The sequence below is a fragment of the Plutella xylostella genome, chromosome 27 (genome assembly GCF_932276165.1).
Source record: "Plutella xylostella chromosome 27, ilPluXylo3.1, whole genome shotgun sequence".
NCBI lineage: Eukaryota > Metazoa > Arthropoda > Insecta > Lepidoptera > Plutellidae > Plutella > Plutella xylostella.
This window is the reverse complement of record NC_064007.1, coordinates 3,978,392-4,003,163: the sequence shown is the minus strand read 5'-3', so window position 1 is coordinate 4,003,163 and position 24,772 is coordinate 3,978,392. Positions and strand designations below refer to the sequence as shown.

The window sequence follows — 24,772 nt, the reverse complement described above, 5'->3', positions numbered from 1 at the left end:
GAATCGGAGATAAGGAAAGGCGTGGAAGGCAACTTAAAAAGGAGTACTCAACAGATTATCTACTCCCAAAAGTTTGTTCGAAGCTGCAATCACATGATCTTTTCGATAATACACAGTTTCACCGTAAAGAAAACCATGATGTCAATCATTTAGAGGAACTAGTTAAAGCCTTATTGCCCACATTTATTTAGATACAAGAATCGCATTCATTAAAAAAGCAAGCAAATAAAAAAGACACAAAAAACTCATTTTTATAAAAATATTCATTATAAAATCCAGTAATTAATATTTGATAATATATATCTCTTTTTGTATTATATTTGGTAAAAGTAGTAGTACTACCTCTACTACTACGTCTAAGTTTTGATGATAACGTAATATTTCTCAAATTTAATTTAATGGGTTGATTTTTCAATGATCAGACACAGTTTATCTGAGGAATAATTCTGATGCTGTCGCGTCAGAATGTTTGTATAAGACAGTGACAGCAACAATATTATTCCTCACATAGGTACCATTTATCTGAGTATTTAAAAAAATCTTTACTGTATGTTTAAATTTCTATTAAGTGGGTAATATAATTTGTTTATGTTTTCGAAAGTAAAATATTTATAAAAACCACATATACAATACGGTCTTATTCATAAAAAGTTACGGGAGACCTATAGGCCTGCTATAAGCAAATGTCAAAAAAACTTTATTCATAAACGATCAATAGCGCTAAAGAACTCTCCAACTGATTCGTAAAACCTTGATATGCTAAAGTTGGCTGGACCCTACTATACACCTTCCGTAAATCTCCTCTTGTACAAAAACATGGCGGCCGGTCAACAGCTGTTCTGCTTTATTGACGATTTGACATTTGTTGTGAGTTAATATTTTTGATATTTGCTGAAAATAAGTTGCCATGGTAACGTAAAAATTTAATTTTTTTTTTTGTGGGTTTTGGCTTGGCCAACTGCGCCTTTAAGCCAACGTAAACTTTTTTAAGTGCCGCGCCGTGGCTAACATAGATAATAGAGATTGATAAATGAATGAAAGTTTTCGCTATTTTTGTTTATGGTTTCGTCGGACCGGCAACTTAATAGGGTAAATGTCAAAATGTTTGGTCTGTGAAATCTATTAGCATCACTATAGTTATTGAAGGTTTACGGAACTATTATGAATAGAGATTTTTACGAAACCTCAAATAGGCTTAATGTGTTCCGTAACTATTGAGCTCAGTAAACCTACTTTAAGGTTTTTTTATGAATAAGACCGATACATTATACTACATATACCTATGTTTTATTTTACCATCATACCCTATATTTGTTCTTGAGTATTATAAAAACAATACGCAGTCACTACTAATACTATTGACACGCGTAATATGCTTGTTATTCTTTGTTATAATTTTACTTTATGAGTATGAAATACTTAATTTTGTGCCTTTAGAATCGATATAATTGTTATGTTATATTAAAGAGGAAATAGTTTTCAAAACTATATTCGTATTCCAACGTGATTCATTCATTCTTTCCGGTATTAATTTTCGATAAAAAAAAATATCGACTTAGTCATGCACTACTGTCAAGAGAACCCTCCCCTCGCCCCGCAAAACATGGTCGATGCCATTGTATGTACTGGCGTATAGATAGACCAACAAAGCGAGCGAGGGAGAAGAAAATCCCTTACGGAAATTTGGCAAGATAGAAAAGGATAGCGAATACAATGAAACTGTGACTGGTTTAACTGGTTTTGAATGACAGATCATCACAAGCCGGCACACGCGGAGAATCAACTCCTTAGTATTTTGGATTTTTTACGTAGGTACATCGTGGTTTATATAAATAAAAAAATAAAAAATATTCAGTAAATATAATTGTACCTAGGTATTCAACAATGGTTACATGTTCTGTGAGTGATTGTGGTGTTAATCATAGAAATAATCCTGAAAATTGCACATTTCACAGGTAAATACCCAAATCGTCATCACTGGAATGCATGACGCGTTTATTTTTGGTTAAAAATTGTCTTTTATCCTGTATAAAATATAAAATAATGCCAATGCTTTTGTTTACTTTCATATTTTGAATACATGTGTGGAAGTCCATTTGTTGATAATTTACATGATTTTAGTGGATAAATATTTCATAAATTAATTTTACATGTACACATTGATATACTCAAATTTAATCGATACAATTATCGATCTTGAATGTTACTTATGAAAATAAATGCTAGCTTACGTTTACCGTCTCGTATCTGAACCATTTTGCCCAATTTTGTATTATTTGTCCAACAGATTCCCTCTAGATACTATACTAAGAGGAAAATGGTTGAGATTAACTGGGCGCGTTGGTTGGAATCCAACGAAGAACTCTGCCATTTGCAGCAAACATTTCCCGGACAAATATAAAAGAAAAAGACGAATAAATACAGTTTTAGCTAAAGGAGCCATTCCAACTTTATTTGTACCAGTAAGCATATTGCTATTTTACGAATATCAATAACACCTATAAAAACATTGATATAGTTACTTACCTACGCTACGGTGAAATTTAAGGGCCTATTGCGCCAAACGCGTTGCGGGTTTTGTTGGCGTTGATCGCCTGGTTCATTTTAAAATAATTGTAAGAAATACCAGATTTTCATCCAGTACCTTTTTATTCTAATTTTATGAAGTTTATTTTTTGTATTAAATAATTATGTATTTTTCTTCACATTTTCAGGGACATATTTAAAGAGAGAATTCCGTCATCGTATATTTGTGGCAGGCATTTTGGAAGATCTCGCCGTTTACATACGGCGTCGTCAGTTTACAAACGCTCGATGTTTTGTAATATGCCGAAGGCAAAATGTATATTGCCGTGTCATTTTATAGTATGCCACAACATTTCATTGACAATCCATACGCCGTTTATACATAATGCCGCGGCAAATTGAAGAATTTAGTTCTGGTTCTTACCACGCGCGGCGCTGTTGATCACAACAACAAAAATTGCGTCAAGTAGTGGATCTGTGACTCAAAAAATACTCAAAACAGTGCAAATATTACGAGTGTAGAAGCATTTTCACCAAATAATTGTGACTTTTAAGTTATTTATTAGAGTGCAGGAGCAGTAAAAAGGCCGTAGACAAACCACAAAGTTTTTCAGGTTATCCCGCACCTAAAAACTACTACGTTATCCATAGATCCCCGTGTACGGAGGACACATGCAGGATATTAATTAAGAGCTTCATAAATTGTTTAGTAAAGGGTTTAGCGTTTTCCTAACTTTAGTGCATTCGGGCACCAGTGTTTGTTTTTTTCTGGAAATGCTTAGTTTTATTGTTCTGTATAAATGACTACGTTTTTTATTTAAATGTAGCGTTTGTAAACTGACGACGCCGTATGTAAACGGCGAGATCTTACAAATGGGGACTACCGTTTTTTTGCTCACCAGTTGGCGCCACTGTCGACTGAGGTCAAGAGGGGTGAGAGCTGTCAAAATTATCAAAGGCGACTTTAAGAAATCGGCGCGAAATATAGTTTTTAAATTTCATAAACTTATAAATTATAAATACCTAACTAACTATTTTCATATTGTTACTATGCCACAATGTTGTGCAGTTCCGTTATGTTCGGAAAGAAAAGGAGGACACATGTTTCCAAGGGATAAAACTGTGCTAGAACAGTGGCTTGTGGCGATTCGCAGGAAAAATTATTGTCCGACAAAACATTCTCGTGTTTGTAAAAAACATTTTAACCCCGAGGATTATGTGTTACCCAAAGAATCATATACAGAAAATCGTAAGTAATTATCTTTCTTATTGATACTGTTTTGTGTAACTTTTTACTTTCATCTCTCGTACCTACCTAATCTTCTGTTCACAAATTTTCAGCTATTCCTAGACTAAAGCCAAAAGTTGTACCTAGTAAATTTTCTTGGAACCAAGAAAGTGAAGAGAGAAAGGAAATGAAAAGACAAGGTGCAGAAAGAGCTCACCAACGTCAACAAAAGAAACTGGAAAATGCTACACTTTCTTCAAATATAGAGGAAACCCAACATCAACATGAAGAACATTTTGTAAGTACTTACTTAAATTAAATACCTATTTTTTACCTATGCAAATTCCCTTTACGCTAATACTAACTACCTATTTATATTTTAATAAAAATATTGCAGCTTTTTGGAATTAATGAAGAAGTAGAAATTGAAATTGAAAATAAAGATGTCTCACTCCAATGTTCTTTATGCAAATGTAAAGAGAACATAAGTAGCATTCCCCATGTGTCAGTACATGAGAGGAATGGGAACAATACATTGAACATTTTTCGAATTGAAAATCTTAAGGAAAAGCCTGAAATAGTTCAATTTTACACTGGTTTTGACCATTATAACCATTTCATGTTTGTCTTCCAACTTTTTGGTGATGAAGTAAACAATTTAAAATATTATCCATCATGCGAGCCGGCTCGAGGAAAACATGTTTGGACACCATGCAATCAGTTTTATTTAACCCTTATAAAATTGCGAAGAAATATGTGTAATAAAGAACTAGCTATTCATTTTGGAATTAGCAAAAGTTCTGTCAGTAAATACTTTATAACATGGATTAACTATCTTTACTGCAAATTAAAGGATCTTAATGTATGGGTTCCAAAAGAAATAATTTCTCCAAATGTAATGTATCAAAAGAGGAGTGATACCTGTACAGTAATTATAGATTGCACAGAAATAAAAAATTGAAAAACCTAAAAATCCAGTTTCTCAACAAGCTACATATTCTAACTACAAATCTGCTAACACATTGAAAGTGTTGGTTGGAATTTCTAGTTCTGGATGTGTGACTTTTGTACCCGATGCATATGGAGGATCAATCAGTGATAGAGAGATATTTGAAAAGTGTGGAATAATGAGTCTACTTAAGAAAGGGGACATCATACTTTGTGATCGTGGTTTTCAAATTCAGGATCTAGTATCTCATATGGATGTTACAGTAAACATGCCACAGTACCTAAAAAAGGGCAGCAATCAGTTTGATGCACACCAACTAAGAATATCAAAGAAAATATCATCTGAACGGATCAATGTCGAGCGTATTATAGGTTTAGGGAAAACATTTAATATTCTAAGTAATAAGTTACCATTTAGTTTGGTAGGTCTTGGAGGAAGAATTATATTTGTATGCTTTATGCTTACCAATTTCAGAAAGAACATAATGTAAATCACATCATGAAGCGTCCGTAGTCGAGCTGGCTCCGGTGATCGTAACTGTTCACTGAGGTTAAGCAACAAATGGCACGGTCATCCATTGGATGGGTGACCGATTTCAAGTGGTTCTGTTCTGGACGCTTCCGTGCTTCGGACGGCACGTTAAGCCGTGGGTCCCGGTTGCTGCTTCGGTAGCAGTCGTCAAGCCTAGTCAGAGGCCTTCGGGCAGCTTGAAAACATCTGACAGTCGGGTTGCCCACTTAGCCGACAACTTCAGTGCATTGTACTCATTCAAAAACGGCGATACGGCTCGCGACCTATCACGTGAGTACAAATGTACAGCGAAAAGCGGGTGACTCGCTTGCGAGTTACGTTTGACTACCCCTTCGGGGATTACAGTAGTGAGCATGTATGTACATAATGTAAATAAGGATTCTGAGGAATGATGTACTTAGGCACTTAATAAATACAATAAAAAGAAAATAATTACACACATATTTAACTTTTATTTATACTTTCCCTTTAAACACACTGCTATACAAAAAAATAACACATTAGTAATCCACACAATGAATGCTGGTTGAGTTATTAGTTAAAACTAAACAATGTTGTGTTCCTATGGCACCCCAGAGGTGCTGAGGGTCTCCACTAACGTCCGCCACTTCCGCCTATCTTCGGCTGTACTTTTGGCCTCGCTCCAGCTTAGTCCAGCTCCAGCGGCTCGCAGCTCGTTTTCGACGCTTCGGCGCCATGTTTGGACAGGGCGTCCACGGGAGCGCTTGCCATTTGGTGGCCTCCAGTCAAAAGCTACATTTGCGGCATTCGTAGCTCCTCTTCGTACAGTGTGCCCAATCCATCTCCACTTTCGTTTCGCAATTTCCTAGCCGATGGGAGATTGTCGGCACAGCTTCCATAGATATTCGTTACGTATTGTCTTCGGCCAGAAAACGCGTAGGATCGACCTGATGGACTTATTGGGAAACTAACCAATGGTAGTATTCTATTCTATTCTCTGTGGGGGTGTAAGTACCTGCACCTGGCTCTCTCGAGTGGAACCTTTGTGCATGTCCCCAAGGTCTAAACTGCCTTCCTAAGCTTGGACCATTTCCCACCACGCTGATCCACTGCGGGTTGGTGGGTTCACATATCTAGATGTGCTACATCTAGATATGTGAACCGATAGATATGTGCAAAAACGACAAACTGAAACAAAAGCTACAAGAAAAACAAAAAAAAATACGTTGATTAGCAGCAAAAACTAAAAGACAGGCTCTAAAAATAGTGTTCGATGTTCAGTTGGAATATAATTCGCGCGGATAAATATTCGCATTGCGGACACACACGGCCTTAAATATGCGCTTCTTATCTTATCCAGTGGTTGACATAAATATTATCTCTGTAAAGTGACTTGTATGTAACACTAGGCTAGGCCGATCATAACTACTAGGTACCTACCTAAGTATAATAACTGTAGGCTAAGTTAAAACGTTTTTCTGTAACATTTATAAACTTGGCATATCACATTTGAAGTATTTTTTACGCTGCCTCATTATCGGTTGCAGTCAGTGCCTTTCTGGGTGATTTTTTTAATTACTAGAATTGTTATTGTTGCAGGCCTCATTGGGATCGCAACGTGTGGTCAAGGAGGATACGACTTTACCAGATACATCGCCCCGAGTTCTTCCTGTTCCCGTGAGTTCTTTTCTGCCTGTTATGATTTCTACTTAATACCTATGCCAATATTTTTTTTTAATATTGTACCTACAATTGTTGTAGGTGTCACAAAAGGCAGAAGCAGCAGGCAGCCTTGTCTACAATGCCAAAGGTAAGGAAAGAAATAAAAAAGTAAGAAGAGAAATGAATGTAGGTACCTACTACCTATACCCCTAGGAAGACTGAGAGGAAAATTAGCACAGAAGGACGGAATACTCAAAAACACTGGTTCATATTTAATTTAATGTATTAATAAATAAAACACACAAAGGCTATAACTGCCTCCTAGCCAAAAGTCATATCGAAAAATGCATAAAATATGGTTTTGATATTACTTATCTGACTTTTTATCTTGAATGTCTAAACCTATACTTACACAGTTAGTTAGTCAATAAAAGGAAATGAAACTTTGCTCGTTCTAGTTCCGGCGACGTCCGCGGGTCTGCGCTGCGCGGAGTGTGGCGGCGCCGTCGCGGGCCGCGTGTTCGCGTGCGTGCAGTGCGCAGGCGCGGGCCTGTGCGCGGCGTGCGGGGGGGGCGCGGGGGGCCGCCACCGCCGCCACGCCGTGCTGCGCCTGCCCTCGCGGCGCATCTACGTGAGTTCAACACCCTGTGCTAAAACCCTGATGTAGTATCCTGGGCTAGTAGAACGGGGCGCATTTAAAATGTGACATAAGTGTTGCATCGCGCTCACTCACATCCTGCAAACTCAAGAGCGAACGGAGAACTTTTGTCACGTCTTAAATGCGCCCCGTACTAGCCCTTTTGAGACAGTATCGTCGGTAGGATAGGGAGGGTAGCGTAGGGTAGGGTAATGCATTGTAAACGTCGAATTGCAATCCATACTGCTACCGTGTCGCTACCGCACATTCCCCATCAACATCGGCATCGTTACGCAACATCGCTTAGCTGTCAAACATCTGTCAGATCCATCCATACTAATTAAAATTAAGTACAGTGCCACAAACTTATCTGTTCCGGTGACAGCTCACATAAATGTCTAATATTTCTTAATTCTATAAGATTTTAAGTTTGTTCGTATTGTTAATTCGCTCTTGCGGAATTTTTAAGAAATAAACCCATCTAATCTTTTACCATATACAATTCATTAGTAAGTATATAATGAGATATGGATCAATTTAGTTCGCTCTCACCGGAACAGATAAGTTTGTCGCACTGTACTTATACCTTACCTATCCTATGTCAGTATGGACAGATATGCAAAGGATTGTCGATTGCTAATGTTCGGTAATAAAGGTATAAATTATGAATAGTTTAGAGGATTTGAAGTAGCTCTAAAATATATGGTGAGTTACGTTTTAAATAAGTAATTAATTTGTTTTTTCTTCTCACTAATTAAATTGTTTTTATTTTCTAGAACAAAGTGCGAGATCTCTTCGAGTCGCTGCAAAAAGAATTCGCTAAATTAGGACTTGATGATGCGTCTGATGACGAAAGCTTGAATAGTGACGACGATGAAGTACCCATCGGTAATGATGATGATGATGAAGAGGAAAGCAAAGACTGGGAACAATCCCTGACTGTTCCAGTTACTTCTTCTCCTAGTCGTAAACGAAAGCGCAAAACCAAAAGTTATGCTTCTACTGCACCTAAGGATATTTCCCGTGCTACGGCTACGGAAGTCACTAATGAAGATTCCAATAGAATGGATGACACTGATGTCGATGAACCACTCATACTTGTCAAGCAACCTCCATTAGACGATCATCCGGATCCGTTATCGGAAGTAAAAATTGAACCAGATGAATTGCCAGAAGAAAAAGCTGCGGGTGTCATAACAGAAGTCTCAGTAGTAAAATCCGGCATCATATCAGAAGTTCCAAGAACAGTGCAAACAAACAAAGAGATAAAAGTTTACAAAACGTATTCAGTTAAGACAAAGAGAAGAAGTGGATTGAATGAAGGTACATCGAGAGAAACGGCGGCGGCGGAGGATGGGGCTAGAGCTGAGATTAAGACTAAAGTTAAAGAGGAACCGCCAGAAGGTATTTTTAGTTTAATGTTTTCTCTTTATGTAACAACTAACAATAAGCAAGTATACAACAACATATTTTTAATACATGGACGGTTGTCTGTTTACTAAACATTTATTAATATATCTAGTCTACACTAATATTATTCTAAGCGTATCGGTCGAATGTTTGTTAAGGTGGTGAAAAGACTACTCAATCAGAATAGCGTCAGTCGTAACCTACCCTATCCAGGGTGCGCTGGACATTTAGGGGTCGTTTCCACAGGCGAGAGAATCGCGACGAGTTGACGTTTCGCCGCACTGAATCACTCCGCGATAACATCGCATACTAAAAATGCCGACACACTAGCGAACGCGGCTTACGGACGCGACTGATAAGTGTGCACGGTCTTTTGGGACAGTTCGTGCCAGATCGTTCTCGGACGTCTGAAAGCTGAAGGTCAGTCCAAGGCTACGTCCGCGACTTACGTCCGATAGTTTGAACAGCGTAGTGTACATTCCTTATATCTAGATCTTATTTAAGTCGCGACTGACAGCCGCGTCCGTAAGCCGCGTCCGCTAGTGTGTCGGCACCTTTATATTCGATTATTTTATTTTAGTTATTCAAATGCTTTATTTTTGTTTCAGAGATGGCCGAGGGAGAAGACTGTTCTAGCTTCATAGAATACGGCTCTCACAAGCCTACAAAAAGTTAGATATTTGCACAATATCGGCACGCCATTATAATTATTCTGAATATTTTTATGTTAACACTTAAAGTCCAACTATAAAGTCGTGAAAACGGAAGTAGATCCTAACTAATTGTTTAAGATCGTATTTAATCGATCTATTATATTTATTAAAGGACAAGTCCGTTAAAAGTCCATAATCAATCTGTATTTTATTTTTAAAATGTATGTAAAAGTAAATAAATAACTGATGATCATAAAAAGTCTTAGCAAAATCGCACTCTTTGATGTCAGTTGACTTTATAGTTTGACTGTAGTTATACCCAAGGACTTTGTATTGTTGTTCTATATACAAAGTCCTTGGTTATACCATAGAAAAACGAGTGCTGCACTTGTTATTGTATGGAATTGCGAAAAACGCACGGCACAAATCAAACGTGTCAAACGTATTACGTTTGATTTGTGCCGTGCGTTTTTCGGGTAGGAAATGAGCTCGACGGTACCGGCTGGTTTTCAGTCGAATTGATTTTCTAGTCATTTCCCACCTGAGAACGTTGGAGGAGGTAGAGGTAGGTAGGTTACATATGGAATGCAGTGCTGTGATTAGCTGAATTTTTTTTCGTTGAGTATTACTGTCTTAGTACTTTAGTTATTCAAGTGGGAAACTGGGCCAAAATATTCCCAGCTAGTTTTAACATATTTTGTTTTGTTTAAATACTTAGATCACCCTTGACCCTTGACTGAATGTAAAATTTTAATTTAAAATAAGTTTGGTACTTAATTACACCAATTTTATAAAATTTTCTTGATAGAAACAAATATGCAAAGTGACCTTTAAGACTGTAGGTACAATAAACCGATAGAATTCAATAAATACTGGATTTCTTTTTTTATTAATTCAAATTCAAAATATTTATTTGCATTCATATTGTACACTGTACAGTATAGGATGTTACAATAAAAGTAGTAAGTATCAAACATGAACCCTGCAAGGGCACTGCAAATTACTTAAATTAAGTTAAACTAAATAAATACATATATCAAGACAAATATGACATTAAGTAAATTATTTTTTACAATTTCTTTAGATTATTATTATTTTAGTACACTGACAAACGAGATTATCAGATATGGCCATTGAACTAACCCTATTACCCTAACAATGCAGCTGCCAGCTGATAAACTTATATCTATCACTGTCATTGAAAACATAACACACCTCTACAAAAAGATTTTTTAGATCCAAGTACCTACAACCTAAAACCCTGGATTACTCCCGGTCTCATAAAATGTATGCATAACCGTGACCAAATGCATCTCAACCCTTAATAATTCACTTCGTGAAGTTTTGGGAGGTTTTCAACCATAGATTATCTATAAATGACTTCATACCATGGTAGTAATAATTACTTCCATGCTTCATACTCAACAGCACTGCATTTTTTTTTTGCCGGCTAAAAAAAAATGCAGTGCTGTTGCTGTTGAGAGGCTGTTGAGTATGAAGCTCATGAAGCAATGAGGAAGGAAATGGTATGAAGTCATCTATAATCTATGGCTATAGTTGAAAACCTCCCATTCACTTGTATGAGTTTTCTCTACTAAAAACTCACTAACAGTGGCGGATTTACAAATTTGCCGCCCGTAGGCCATTAAAATTTTGCCGCCCCTACTGACTTTTAAAATTCTATACGTTAGTTTAATAACGTTATTAGTACCTACTATTGTGAACTTAATAATTTTTCTGTCATTTAAAAACTAGATTATTTTTGCAACCCGCTATGTACTGAAGAGATTAATGTTGACCTAGCAAGTTTAATTTGACAGGCAAATAAAAAACTCCCCGACTTTAAAGCGTTAAACATCTGTAACTTTTAAACGGCTCAATCGATTTTCAGCAAACATATTGTCTAAGAACACTCTCCCGTAGAACACATGTGATACAATTTTTTTTATTGAAATCGGTTTATTCGTTCGGATGCTATGATGCCAGAGACAGAAACTTCAAACTTATAACACTTTTTGCGTCGGTGGTTAAAAACAGCAGCATGTACTAATACATGACTTAAAAAGGACAGGTCAGTAAATATTGCTTTTGTTAAAAAAAATATTATCGCACTTCACAGTTTAAAAACAATCCAAATTATAAACATACAAAAAACCCGACTGCACGCTAAAAATATGAAAATATGCCCCAATGTTAATGGAAAGTATCGCAGGCGGGGACCAGCAGAGGGTTCACCATTTAGCTGAATGTTACTTAGATAGGTAGATACCTTGTGTGTCGGTCAAGTTGGTCCCCGCCTGCGATACTTTCCATTAACATTGGGGCTTATTTTCATCTTTTTAGCATGCAGTCGGGTTTTTTGTTTGTTTACAATTATATATTTTTTATTTGTAACTTTTTAGTTGTTTTTATTTTATCAAATTTTAAGTCAGTAGTCGGATTTTATTTTATGAACATATTTTTATTTAAATAATTTTGGTGTTGTCATTTAAATACCTACAATATGCATATTTTTGTAATGTGCTAATCAGGCCCTTTCATTTGATACCTCACACGGCATAGTTGGAAAAATATTATTTTTTCGATCATCACTTTATGTTCTCTAGAGGGCGCTATATACATTTTAATGTGACGTCACATAGCTTATAACCATCGCGCAATCAATACACTTCCAACGAGACCTCATACATCAAAATCTATCAAGCCGTTTAGGCTACAGGAATCCACAAAGAAACAGACCAACATACAATCGAAAAACATTACCCTCCTGCTTCGGCAGTCGGGTAAAAAGACAAATCAAATAAGTTTTACATTATTTTCTTTCGAGATTTTAAAGTTGCAAAATCATCAGTAATAATTAACTATAAGTATTTTCGTATGAAATATTTTTCATAAGTTCTGACACTATGCACAAAAGAAATAAAGCATTATTAAGCTTTTCTTAAGTTAAAGTAGATCGTAGGTTATTTTTAACCCGTTTTAAGCAAGAAAAGCTTCTCTCAGAACAATTGTCACCGGTGCAGCAGTAAGCTATGCGAAGTGCTATATCCAAGTTTGGATAAATAATAATATGCTCAAAATTCTGTTTTTTCAAAAGCAAATATAGATAATTATGTAATCATCCAGAATCTGGTTTTATCGAAATATTATAAAGCATTTATTAATCGTTTTCGTATTTTATAATAGTAATTTATACATGGATTGTGTACAGTACACGTATAATTAACTAATTATAAAAAAACTGTAAATAAAACTATTTGCCAAATTTGCCGCCCCTCTCAATCTGCCGCCCAAGGCACTGGCCTTTTTGGCCTATAGGTAAATCCGCCACTGCTCACTAAAATGTTTTTTTGATTTTTTTATTATTATTCTCTACTTATAGACCTCTCATAGACTCATGAAAAAATCAACGAAACTGGACAAACGTCTGAGATCCTCTTAAAAATTCAAGAAACTAATTTTATCAGTCTATAAAAACAAAGATATTTTAAAACATCTACAAAAAAAGTGCGCGAAATCGAAATATTTGAACGAACTCTTTTTGGACGGTCGCCGAAGGCCAACGAATGAACGCTCAGTTCAAAGACTACTATAGTATAATCGGAATGGCTCAGTTGAAAAGCAAGAGAGCGTAGCGTGTAGACGTCCAATATGATAATTACTTACTTGGATATTTCCCGCCACTTAGATCATGGAGATAAACAAATAATGGAGTAACGAATGATGTCGTCGTCGTAAGAGAAAAGAACCGGATTCAAGTGCCAACGAACGTTCGTTCGAGCAATAAATGTATTTGGACGTATCAAAGTCAGTTTGCAAAATTTCAAGTATCAAAGTCAGTTTTGTTTCGCTATATAGGGTTGCTACATTAAAGATAGCTGCGCCTTCATTTAATGGGCAATGTCCGAAAAAATTCGACAACGCTCATAATTTTTCTGATGATAGGAATAACCCTCCGTATCATCTCATATCACAAAATCTCAGATTTTTTCTATGCGTTAGTATTTTTATAAAAATAAAAACATTTCAAGTTTTATAATACGGGGATTCTAGGGACTTTAGGACTTTTTTTCCATCGTCTCAATGAGCAATAAAAAAAAATATGACAAGCGTTACATTAGCGCTCATTAGCGTTAGCTTTTTACATACTCTTTGGTCACACGTCTATCCATAGACCCATAGACCTACTATAGTCGTTTGCAATAGAATCCAACAATCATGTAAACAAATATGGCGGACTGACATTGACAGCGTATTGTTTATGCCCATAGTGATGTCATAGTGTTCTAATTAGATTAAATATTATAAGCCATAGACTATAAAATAAAACTGATTATATATAAAAAGTGTTTATTAAAACAAATTTAAATCTTCGTCTTCTTCATCATCACTATCAGAAGTGTCGCCGGTGACCGTAATTATAAATGGAACCACTGTGTCATCGCTTGCCGTGTCTAAGATGCCGTCGAGCTTTTTCATTTCTTCCTCTTCCTTTTTTCGTTTTGGTTAATTAAATTAAGCTCTTGAAAATTATTTTTTATTGTATTCAAATAATATTAAATTAAAATAATTTATTAAATTAAAATTAAAAGATAACTTCAGATTACGAACAACACTAACTTTTCAATAACTTATAGAGTTCGATGAGTAAAAAACTAAGATGACAGCTTGTCAAATACTTCGAAATTTTTACGTTGCAAATGTTTTAACGGATTTAAGGGATAAGTGGAATGTTCAGGGAGAGACCTTTGCCCAGCAGTGGGACAATAGAGGTTAAGAAAAAAATAAATAAAATAATGTTTTAACAAATTTAACTCATCAATACAAGTTAAATCGTGTTGAAGATAATGTGAAAACAATAGTGCGTTCGTTGAAATCAGACTATGTTCATAATTGATCGTCAAATGTATGTGATTACGGAGTAATCGTGACAATTTGGTTTGTTTACATGATTGTTGGATTCTATTGCAAACGACTATACGTCTATTGGTGCCAAGGACTTTATACAAAGTCCTTGATTGGTGCTCACATCAATATGACAGGTTACCTGTCATATTTTTTTAATTGCTTATAAAGACTACTTTTAAGTCCATTTTTGTAACTGTTTCTATTATTATACAATAAAGTGTTTATAAATAAATAAAGACGATGGAAAAAGTTCTGATGTCCGTAGAATCCCCGTTTTGTGAAACTTAAAATGTTTTTATTTTTATAAAATTACTAACGCATAGAAAAAATCTGAGATTTTTTCAGGATGATACGGAGGGTTATTCCTATCATCAGAAAAATTATGAGCGTTGTCGATTTTTTTCGGACATTGCCCATTTCAGGACTTTATTAGTTCAGCTGTAGCTTTTACGTACTCTTTGGTCACACGTCTATCGGTGTCGGTGCCAATATTACCTACTCTGTGATTGGTGCTCACATAACATAAACATAACCTCTCCTGTTATTATTGTTCAATACTGCGTTTTCTTGGATTTAATATTATTTAACGACTGCTTTCTCACACTGGACCTCTGATATTGCCTGCCTCTACGACTACCTTTGCTTTGGACCTTGGATTCGATTTTGATTGCCACTACGACGACCATTGACCCGGAATTGGACAAACTGTTCAGTATGGAAGACATTCCTGAACACCAACGTTGGCATGACCCTCGCAAATCGTGCTTCGTACCAGGATGTAAAAATGATGATAGCAGAAACCCAAACGTGCGTTTTTTTTATGTAAGAAAGGGTTTAAAACAAAAGTGGTGCAGTTTGCTGAATAGAAACTTCCCAAAACGAGCACTTTATTGTTGCGAGGACCATATAAACGTAAGTTTCTTTAAAGTATTAAATTCTCTTGTGTGTGGAATTGTAGATATTTATTATTCAGGTTCAGGATTTTTCTTCGTGGCCTCATTATAAAGTATAGAATCTGGTCACCGCACAAACTTGTACATAGAATGGCATGCATTTATCTAAAAAGAAAGGCAAATTTGGGGCCATGAATTGCCACATTGTATTTTATTGATTAGCTACTTTATTCACAGATTGAAGACGATACAGAAAACTATGAGGACTGGATTTCTGGGAGTAATAAAAGGCCACGTCTTAAATTAAGTACCACACTGAAAAACATTCCTGGAAAAAATATTGTACCTGCATCACCTTTGAATGAAGTATGTATTCAAACTTTATGTCCCTTAGCATGAATAGACTAAGAGACAGGACAGTATAGGTACAGCCAAAAGTTGTAAGAGTAAGGCTAGAATAGAGTGTTTTGGCTTTTCTTGTGTGAGAAGATAGTGGGTTTCCTGATTGTGTTTGACTGCTTGCTTGAAGTGTTCTATATAAAAAATTAAAATATATATTTATTTAAACACCAGAATAATTTACATTAGTAAGTACAATATTATGAAATTAAATTGGAAGTGTGTGATTTAGCAAATTTACGAATTTTGGTGGCTTTCACACTAGGCTCGGCCGTGTGTTGTGGATGCCGGTGTACCGGTTACAAAAAGTATAATATTAACAAAGAAGGTAGGTAGCACTTACAGTATCTACATTACACATTTATTTACCTTTGCAGGTTAGAGTCAATTTTGTATGAAAATATGAACAGCCCCCTGGCTAAAATTTTACCTACTTAATTCATCGAGTAATTTTACTTCACGTTCACGATAAAATATCATTTGTCATGATTTTTTAATTACTAGAATTGTTATTGTTGCAGGCCTCATTGGAATCGCAATGTGTGTTCAAGGTGGAAACAACTTTACCAGATACATCTCCCCGAGTTCTTCCTGTTCCTGTGAGTTCTTTTCTGCCTGTTATGATTTCTTATTAATATGCCAAAATATGTTTTTTTTTTTTTTTTTTTTTTTTTTTTCATATTTAGTTTGCCAACATGCAATCGGTTTAATATAACCATAAGCAGTTCATTTCGTGGTTTATGATTGGCTTTGCAGGCATACCCTCCCATTGTCAGGTTGCCTTCTAATGTATTATTGGTCTATGTTATCCCAGATGTTTTTTCTTTTTAGTCTTCTGGTGGGTACATTACTGGTAAGGTCAGTGGCCAGTTTGTTTGGGTGATTTACAATCCTGTCTCGGTAGGTTCTTGTAAGTTTTGCAACCTCCTCTCTCACGGTAGGAACTTTCAAATATTCATGCACCTCATCCATTCTGGTGAACCAGGGTGCATTTACAATGGCTTTGAGTACTCCGTTTTGAAATCTTTGTAGGATTTCAATATTTGTTTGGCTTGCTGTTCCCCACAGTTGAATACCGTAGGTCCACACGGGTTTCAGGACTGTTTTGTAAATTAACAATTTATTTTCAAGTGATACTCTGGATTTTCTACCCATAAGCCACTCCAGTGATCGGTATCTCTGATTTAGCTCGTCTCTTTTCTTCTGTATATGGCATTTCCAAGTTTGTTTCCTGTCTAAGTGGAAGCCCAGGTACTTTACAGTAGATTGATGGGGGAGCACTTCATTTCCAAGTTTCACTGGAGGGCAGTCTTTTTTCCTTAAGGTAAATGTGACATGATTCGACTTAGTTGCGCTAGCCTTTATTCGCCAATCTCTCATCCATTTATCAACTTTATCTAAATGGCTCTGTAACATTTCAGATGCCAGATTGTGATTTTCATCGGAAGCAAGAACAGCGGTATCGTCCGCGAAGGTAGCGGTCATCACATTGTCTGATTCAGGCACATCAGCAGTATACAGTAGGTACAGCGACGGTCCCAGCACTGAGCCCTGAGGAACTCCTGCATTGATCTCGTAGAACTGTGAGACTGAGTCATTAATCTTGACATAAAATATGCGATGTTCTAGATATGACTTTAGTAGTAGGTACAAGTTGTGGGGCAGTGACTTTTTCAACTTGTAGAGCAGGCCATTATGCCATACCTTGTCAAAGGCTTGTTGCACGTCCAAAAATACTCCTGAGCAGTACTTCTTACATTCCAGAGCTTCCCTAATGTGTTCGCAGACCCTGTGTACTTGTTCAACAGTGGCATGGTTTTTTCTAAACCCAAACTGGTGGTCAGGGATAGTACTGGCGTCTTTTAGGCTTTGATTTAATCGAGCACTGATTATTTTTTCTAGTACTTTCGATAGCACTGGTAGCAAGCTGATTGGCCGGTACGAGGAAGTCAGATGCGGAGGCTTCCCAGGTTTAGGTACCATTTTTATCTGGGAAACTTTCCATACACGAGGAAAGTATGACATTCTCAATATAGCATTGAACAGTGTGGTTATGAATACTATTGCCTTTTTAGGAAGTTGTTTTAGTATCTCTGCTGTTATTAGATCAAATCCTGGTGCCTTTTTTAGTTCCAGTAGTTTTATTGTATTCCGGACCTCTGTCGGTGTGCAGTGTTGTAAGGGTAGACTGAGTTGTAGGTCAGATTCAAGAAACTTTCTAACTTCTTCATCTAATGTTCCCATGCTGCTGTTCGGTTGGAACACATCACTTAGAAATAAGCCATAGGCTTCAGCTCTTTCGGGGTCCGTTTTAGCCCACTCGCCACGATCCGTTTTTAGGGGATGTTGAGCCAGTTGTGGTTTGTTTCGTGATTTGACAGTTTGCCACAGGGAGTTTTCAACTTTTGCTGGAGTTTTGGCTGTCAAGTTTTCTAAGCGCTGTTGCAATGTGTCATTTTCAATTTCCACAAGAAATCTTTTGAGGCTTGCAGCTGACTTGTTGTATTCCCGTTTATCTGCTGGATGCCGGCTATTCTGCCAAATGCGTCGAAGTCTACGTTTTTCTAAAACTTTCTCCTTTACAATAAACGGAAGATTGGAGTGTGATTTATTGTTAGATGGTTTCTTCTGGGATGGAGTACTTGCCCATGCTGCTCTTTGAATGGATGTTATGATGTGTTCGGTGGCAGTATCTATATCATCTTCACTTTTCAGACAAAGTTTAAGATTTAAGTTTTCATTAAGATGTCTCCTGAAGTTTTCCCAATCTGTGTGATTGTTGCACAAGTACGGATTGACGGGACGTTCAATAATGGTATAGCTCAGAGTCGCTATGACTGGTGTATGATCCGAGGATGAGTCATGGCAGCTTTCTACTGATAGAAAGTGAGTCTGCACGCCTTTGTAGATGAAGAAGTCCAACAGATCTGGGAGTTTTTGTGGGTCAGTGGGCCAGTATGTTGGTTCACAAGTTGTCAGGGCATTAAGCTTGTGGTAGTCCATGCTCTTTTTTAAGTTGCGTCCTCGTGTTGTGGTGAGGCGTGATCCCCATTGTAGATTCTTTGCATTCCAGTCCCCTCCGACGATAAATCTATGACCAAGTGACTCGAAGAATCTATTGAAATCCTCCTCTGTAGTCTCCGGATTCCTCTTTTGTTTTGGCGAGCAGTAGATGGATGTTATTGTGATTGGACTCTGTTTATCATGTATCATTATTGAAGTTGCCTGAATTTTTGTTGATCTATACTCTGGGAGTAATTGGTGCTGGAGAGTATTTTTTATAATAATTGCAGTGCCTGCATGAGAGGTGTTATCAGGGTGGTACGTAGCATAGGTACTATACCCCTCCAAATTAAAAGATGTTTTTTCTGTTAAGTGAGCTTCAGATATAAGAAGTATATCAAGTTTTTGAATATTAAGTAATATTTTAACTTCTTGTTTTTTACCAATCAGTCCGTTCACATTCCAAGTTGCAACTCGTAGGGCCATATTATTTGACTAACTTGTTCACGATGGTTGTCAAGAGTCCCATTAAGGTACTCATGTGATCAATAAGGCGATCTAGTTTCTTAGTTTGTTCTGAAAGTATTGTTTCAAGGCTGCCTGTTACTCCCGTTGTAGCTTGGGCATACGTTTTGTTTCCCAGATTTGGTGTGTATTCGTATGTGCCTGATTTTGGTTCCTCGGGGTTCTTACTTTCTTGTTGGTTTGGCTTGGCTGATTTGTTGTTTGGTCTAGAGCCAAATTTCCTCTTCTCAATTTCTTTGAAAACCCTGCATCCTCTGTAGTTGGCAGCATGATCTTCTAGGCACAGGGCGCACTTGGCTGGTTCTTGTCTGTCCTTTTTAGGACAGTCCGCTGTGTTGTGGCTTTCAGCACACTTAACACACCTGTATGGCCGCATACAGTAGTTCTTGGTGTGACCATATTGTTGGCATCTCTTGCATTGGGGGATTGTGTTTTTCCGTATTGGATCTTCTATTTTGACACTCGTGTGATAGATATATTTAATATTTTTTACTTCACTATTATTGGGCCCAGGTTCTAGGTTAACAAACCAGGTTGACAGTGGTGTCTTAGTGGATCCATGACGTGCATTTATGATTTCCCCTTTAACTGTGTTTCCGGTTTCCTCTATGACGTCTTTTATGGCTTGAATAGGTGTTGAATGGTGAAGGTTTTTTATGACAATCCTACACGGTCTCTCACTTTTTGGTACAAAGGTGTGACCAATCAGTTGTTTTTCACGAACCACAGCCATTACCTTTTTGTATGCATCCATATTTTCAGTAGAAACTCTCATTTGATTTTTGGTGACAATCTTGAATGAGTATTGCGTTTTATCTAATACCACTTCAATGGTTTCTTTCAGTTTTGTTACATTTTTAATGCCATATAGCATAATTGGTGGCGGCTTCAGCGTTTTCGATGTAACTTCAACTTGAGGAGCATCATCAACATTGAGTGCAGAGTATCTATTGTGAGATTGTAGATCCTGCTTTTCTGGTGACGGTGTACTTAGTCTCTTCCTCTTGTACCTATTTTGATGTTGACGGAGTATTGGGATTGTTTGCCAGTCATTTTCATCCTCACTATTTTGATTCTGGGGATCAAGATTAATTTTGGCTGATCCCGAGCTTTTCAGCAGTTTGCCTACGGCATCTTTTGGGTTTTCACCAGTAGCTTTGACTTTCTCAGAGGCCTGGACAGCCACCTCCGAGAAAGAATCTACCATATGGGAGGTAATTTTATGCAATGGCAACACTAATACATTGACATGTCATTTTGACAGCTGATTTTTGAACGCACTCTCCTGACAATGGTAAATAAATGAGGGTAGAAAAATAAATTAGGCCTTTCAAGTGACTATCGCGAATTTTGTTTGCACTATTTTGGTTGAAATACGGCAAATCACACGCAGATAACACTTTCACAAATGTCCAAAGTATTTGTCTACACTTTTTTGTTGGTTTAAGATCACAATATCACTGTTTGCACACAAAACTGAATTTAACTTCAAGAGCAGGTTATTGTTTGCTTGACAGTTGACAGTTATCTCATCATGTTTTTTTAATATTATGTTTATATGTACAATTGTTGTAGGTGTCACAAAAGGAAGAAGCAGCAAGCAGCCTTGTCTATAATGCCCATGGTAATAACTGGTTCATATTTTTAATTATAAATTAATAAAACACACAAAGTCTCGTCTATTCCTGACCCCTAGCCAAAAGTCATATCCAAAAATGCTACTATTTCAAACGCTCACATTAAAAAACTGGTTTTTATATTACCTACATATCTGGTTTTGACTTTTTATCTTGAATGTCCAACCTATACTTACACAATTAGTTAGTCAATAAAAGGAAATGAAAATGAAACTTTGCTCGTTCTAGTTCCGGCGACGTCCGCGGGTCTGCGCTGCGCGGAGTGTGGCGGCGCCGTCGCGGGCCGCGTGTTCGCGTGCGTGCAGTGCGCAGGCGCGGGCCTGTGCGCGGCGTGCGGGGGGGGCGCGGGGGGCCGCCACCGCCGCCACGCCGTGCTGCGCCTGCCCTCGCGGCGCATCTACGTGAGTTGAACACCCTGTGCTAAAACCCTGATGTAGTATCCTGGGCTAGTAGCACGGGGCGCATTTAAAATGTGACATAAGTGTTGCATCGCGCTCACTCACATCCTGCAAACACAAGAGCGAGTGCGACGGAGAACTTCCCTGGCCCTTCTGAGACAGTATCGTCGGTAGGATAGGGAGGGTAGGGTAGGGTAGGGTAATGGATTGTAAACGTCGAATTGCAATCCATACTGCTACCGTGTCGCTACCGCACATTCCCCATCAACATCGGCATCGTTACGCAGCATTCCCTAAAGCCTAACTTATCGGCATGTTCTGAACCTAAAGAGCCGAGCGAAGCGAGGCCATTCACACCAACTCCGTATTTCTTAAAACCTAGTGTAAAGCGTAAAACCTAGCGCAAACCTAACCGGGATTCCCTAAAGTGTAAAGAGCCGAGCGAAGCGAGGCCATACATCTCAATCGTGCATACCCTGAAGCTTAGAGAACCGAGCGAAGCGAGACAATACAAATTTAACTGGCACTTTTCAATTAGCGCAAACCTAACCGGGATTCCCTAAAGTGTAAAGAGCCGAGCGAAGCGAGGCCATACATCTCAATCGTGCATACCCTGAAGCTTAGAGAACCGAGCGAAGCGAGACAATAAAAATTTAACTGGCACTTTTAAATTAGCGCAAACCTAACCGGGATTCCCTAAAGTGTAAAGAGCCGAGCGAAGCGAGGTCCCAGGATTCCCTAAAGTGTAAAGAGCCGAGCGAAGCGAGGCCATACATCTCAATCCTGCATAACCTGAAGATTAGAGAACTGAGCGAAGCGAGGTAATACAAACTTAACTGGCACTTCCCAAATCACAAAGAGTCGAGCGAAGCGAGGCCTTACGTTGTAAGGCTCGACTCTTTGTGTAAGTTTGTAAGGCTTACAAACTTCTTAATTACGAACTTCTTAAGTGTAAATAGTTAAGCAAAGAGAGGCAGTACAAATAAAAATTGGCATTTCCAAAAATCATAAGGAAGCAAGCGAAGCGGTGCCAAACACATCAAACCCGCATTTTCTAAAACCTGGAGAACCGAGCGAATCCAGAGAAAACAAACCAAACCGGCATGTTCTAAAACTTATAAGCAAAGGGTTTAAGAAATACCGATTTGGTAAAACCAAATATACTTATTGGCTCGCTTTGCTCAGCTCTTTTTATTTTACGAAATGCGGGGTTAGTTTTTCCGACTCGCTTCGCTTGGCTCTTTGGCGTTTAGAAAGTGCCGGTAAGGTTAGTATTGCCTCGCTGCGCTCGGCTCTCTAGGCTTTAAGGCAGTGTTTTTCAACCTTTTTCATGATGCGACCCCCCTGGTATAAAAAAGTATTTCGCGACCCCCTTAACCCAGTGTTGTGTTTTAAAATTGTTTTTTTTTTTTAAATTGGCTACTATTTAAAACATATAGTCAAAGTATCCTATAATGAACATAATTTAATACTGTTATTCACCTAAGCCTCCGGATTCACTTTTGAAAGAAGTTAATTTAGAGTTTAAAAAAGTTAATTTAGAGTTAATTTTGAGCCCATAACTCTTAATAAAGTTAATATTTCTTATTATTTTCTGCACTCATCGGAAGAAATCATGACCTATTAGCCAGAATCAATCAAAAAACGTTCTCTAATTTGATAATTTAAGGGGTTGCACTTAGCGGGATATTTTTATTCGTCAGCTACGATGCCGAGTCAGAAGTAGTTTTAAATGAGGAGTGCACTCGAAATACAAAAAAGTGTCTTTGTTTAATGAAATATGTGATATCTAAGACAGTATATTTCCAACTTATAAATAAATTATGAGTAGTAAATTAGGCGACACCTAGGCGACACTAAAATGTACCAATAATTCACAGTTAAAAACCAACATTTCAAGAAATTTGTGTTGGAGTGACCGGAAAAATCTTAGAAATACGGAAAAGGGCATATAAGTATACTAAGCCGAAACCATTTGCAGCATGGTAGTTTTATCAAAGCCCGAAAATGTAATGAATATAATTCGCGATTTTTTAAATTATTTTTCATAGAAACTATGTTGGTTGGTTTTTACTATAGAGAATGACTTTTTTTGGCGAATTTTGAAATTCTGATTTCTTTTTCGGGCTTAGTTATATTTTTTTACTAAAGTACCCATTTTTTCGACCTCTGGCGACCCCTCTAAAGAAGCTTCGCGACCCCCCAGGGGGTCGCGACCCACAGGTTGAAAAACACTGCTTTAAGGAATGCAGGATTGAGATGTATGGCATCGCTTTGCTCGGCTCTTTACGGTTTAGGAAATGCTGTTTAGGTTTTTATTGCCCCGCTTTGCCCGGCTATCTACAGGCTGTTGCATAAGTGGTATAGAAAGTAAGGGGAGAACCAGAAGGTCATTCTGAGCGACTTATTTTTTTCAAATTTTCATCAGTCGAAGTCAAAGTTTATGGCGCCAAGTAGGTACCTAAATTAATATTAGTTTACCAATAACTACCTACTTATTCATATAAAATTTACTTCGTATTCACGTCAATATATGGTCGTGTCCAAAGTCCAAGGGGACACAGCCAAACCCACTTTTTTCTTCTCACTAATGAAATTCCTTTTATTTTCTAGAACAAAGTGCGAGATCTCTTCGAGACGCTGCAGAAAGAATTCGCCAAATTAGGACTTGATGATGCGTCTGATGACGAAAGCTTGAATAGAGACGACGATGAAGTACCCATCAGTAATGATGATGATGATGATGAAGAGGAAAGCAAAGACTGGGTACAATCCCTGACTGTTCCAGTTACTTCTTCTCCTAAAAGTTATGCTTCTACTGCACCTAAGGATAAATATTCCAATATAATGGATGACACTGATATCGATGAACCACTCGTACTTGTCAAGCAACCTCCACTAGACGATAATCCGGATCCGTTATCGGAAGTAAAAATTGAACCAGATGAACCGCCAGAAGAAACAGCTGCGGGTGTCATAACAGAAGACTCAGTAGTAAAATCCGGCATCATATCAGAAGTTCCAACAACAGTGCAAACAAACAAAGGGATAAAAGATAGCAAAAAAGATTCAGTTAAGACCAAGAGAAGAAGTGGATTGAATAAAGGTACGTACACACGGCAACGTCAAATGGTTAGCAGGGCACACTAACGTAGTGTATGTGTGTGTGCACACTAACATGGTCTATGTGTGCATAAAAGCAGAAATCGGTTTACATACCAGTAACAAACCGCACACACACACAACAGCACAAACGAGTTTGCGCGTAGACAAACGCCCGTACACAAGCTGTGACATAAAAATATCAACCGTTCGTGGTTATACTCAAATTTTTAATCCCGCGGAATTCTGGCAGTTATTAATTTTTGACATGTCCGAGATCACAAACCTTTTTTGGCTGGGTACTTTTTTCAATACGAGTCTGAACCAGTGGCGGCTGGTGCCTCAGATAC

General features: G+C 37.6%; 1 protein-coding gene across 16 annotated transcripts in view; it reads left to right on the top strand.

Moving 5' to 3' along the window:
- Window positions 1–24,772, top strand: part of LOC105381158 — a 51,503-nt gene that overhangs the window by 22,826 nt on the left and 3,905 nt on the right. For 5 of the 16 annotated variants that reach the window (XM_048630947.1, XM_048630942.1, XM_048630950.1 and 2 more), the window contains 5 exons: window positions 6,795–6,872; window positions 6,957–7,005; window positions 7,316–7,488; window positions 8,271–8,507; window positions 24,150–24,426. In XM_048630947.1, the coding sequence (XP_048486904.1) occupies window positions 6,795–6,872; window positions 6,957–7,005; window positions 7,316–7,488; window positions 8,271–8,507; window positions 24,150–24,426 (814 nt within the window). Of the gene's footprint in view, window positions 1–1,289; window positions 1,809–1,853; window positions 2,463–2,714; window positions 3,776–3,867; window positions 4,053–6,794; window positions 6,873–6,956; window positions 7,006–7,315; window positions 7,489–8,270; window positions 8,899–9,512; window positions 10,604–24,149; window positions 24,427–24,772 lie in introns of those variants that run through there. The other 11 variants (XM_048630943.1, XM_048630949.1, XM_048630944.1 and 8 more) reach the window with 10 other exon arrangements.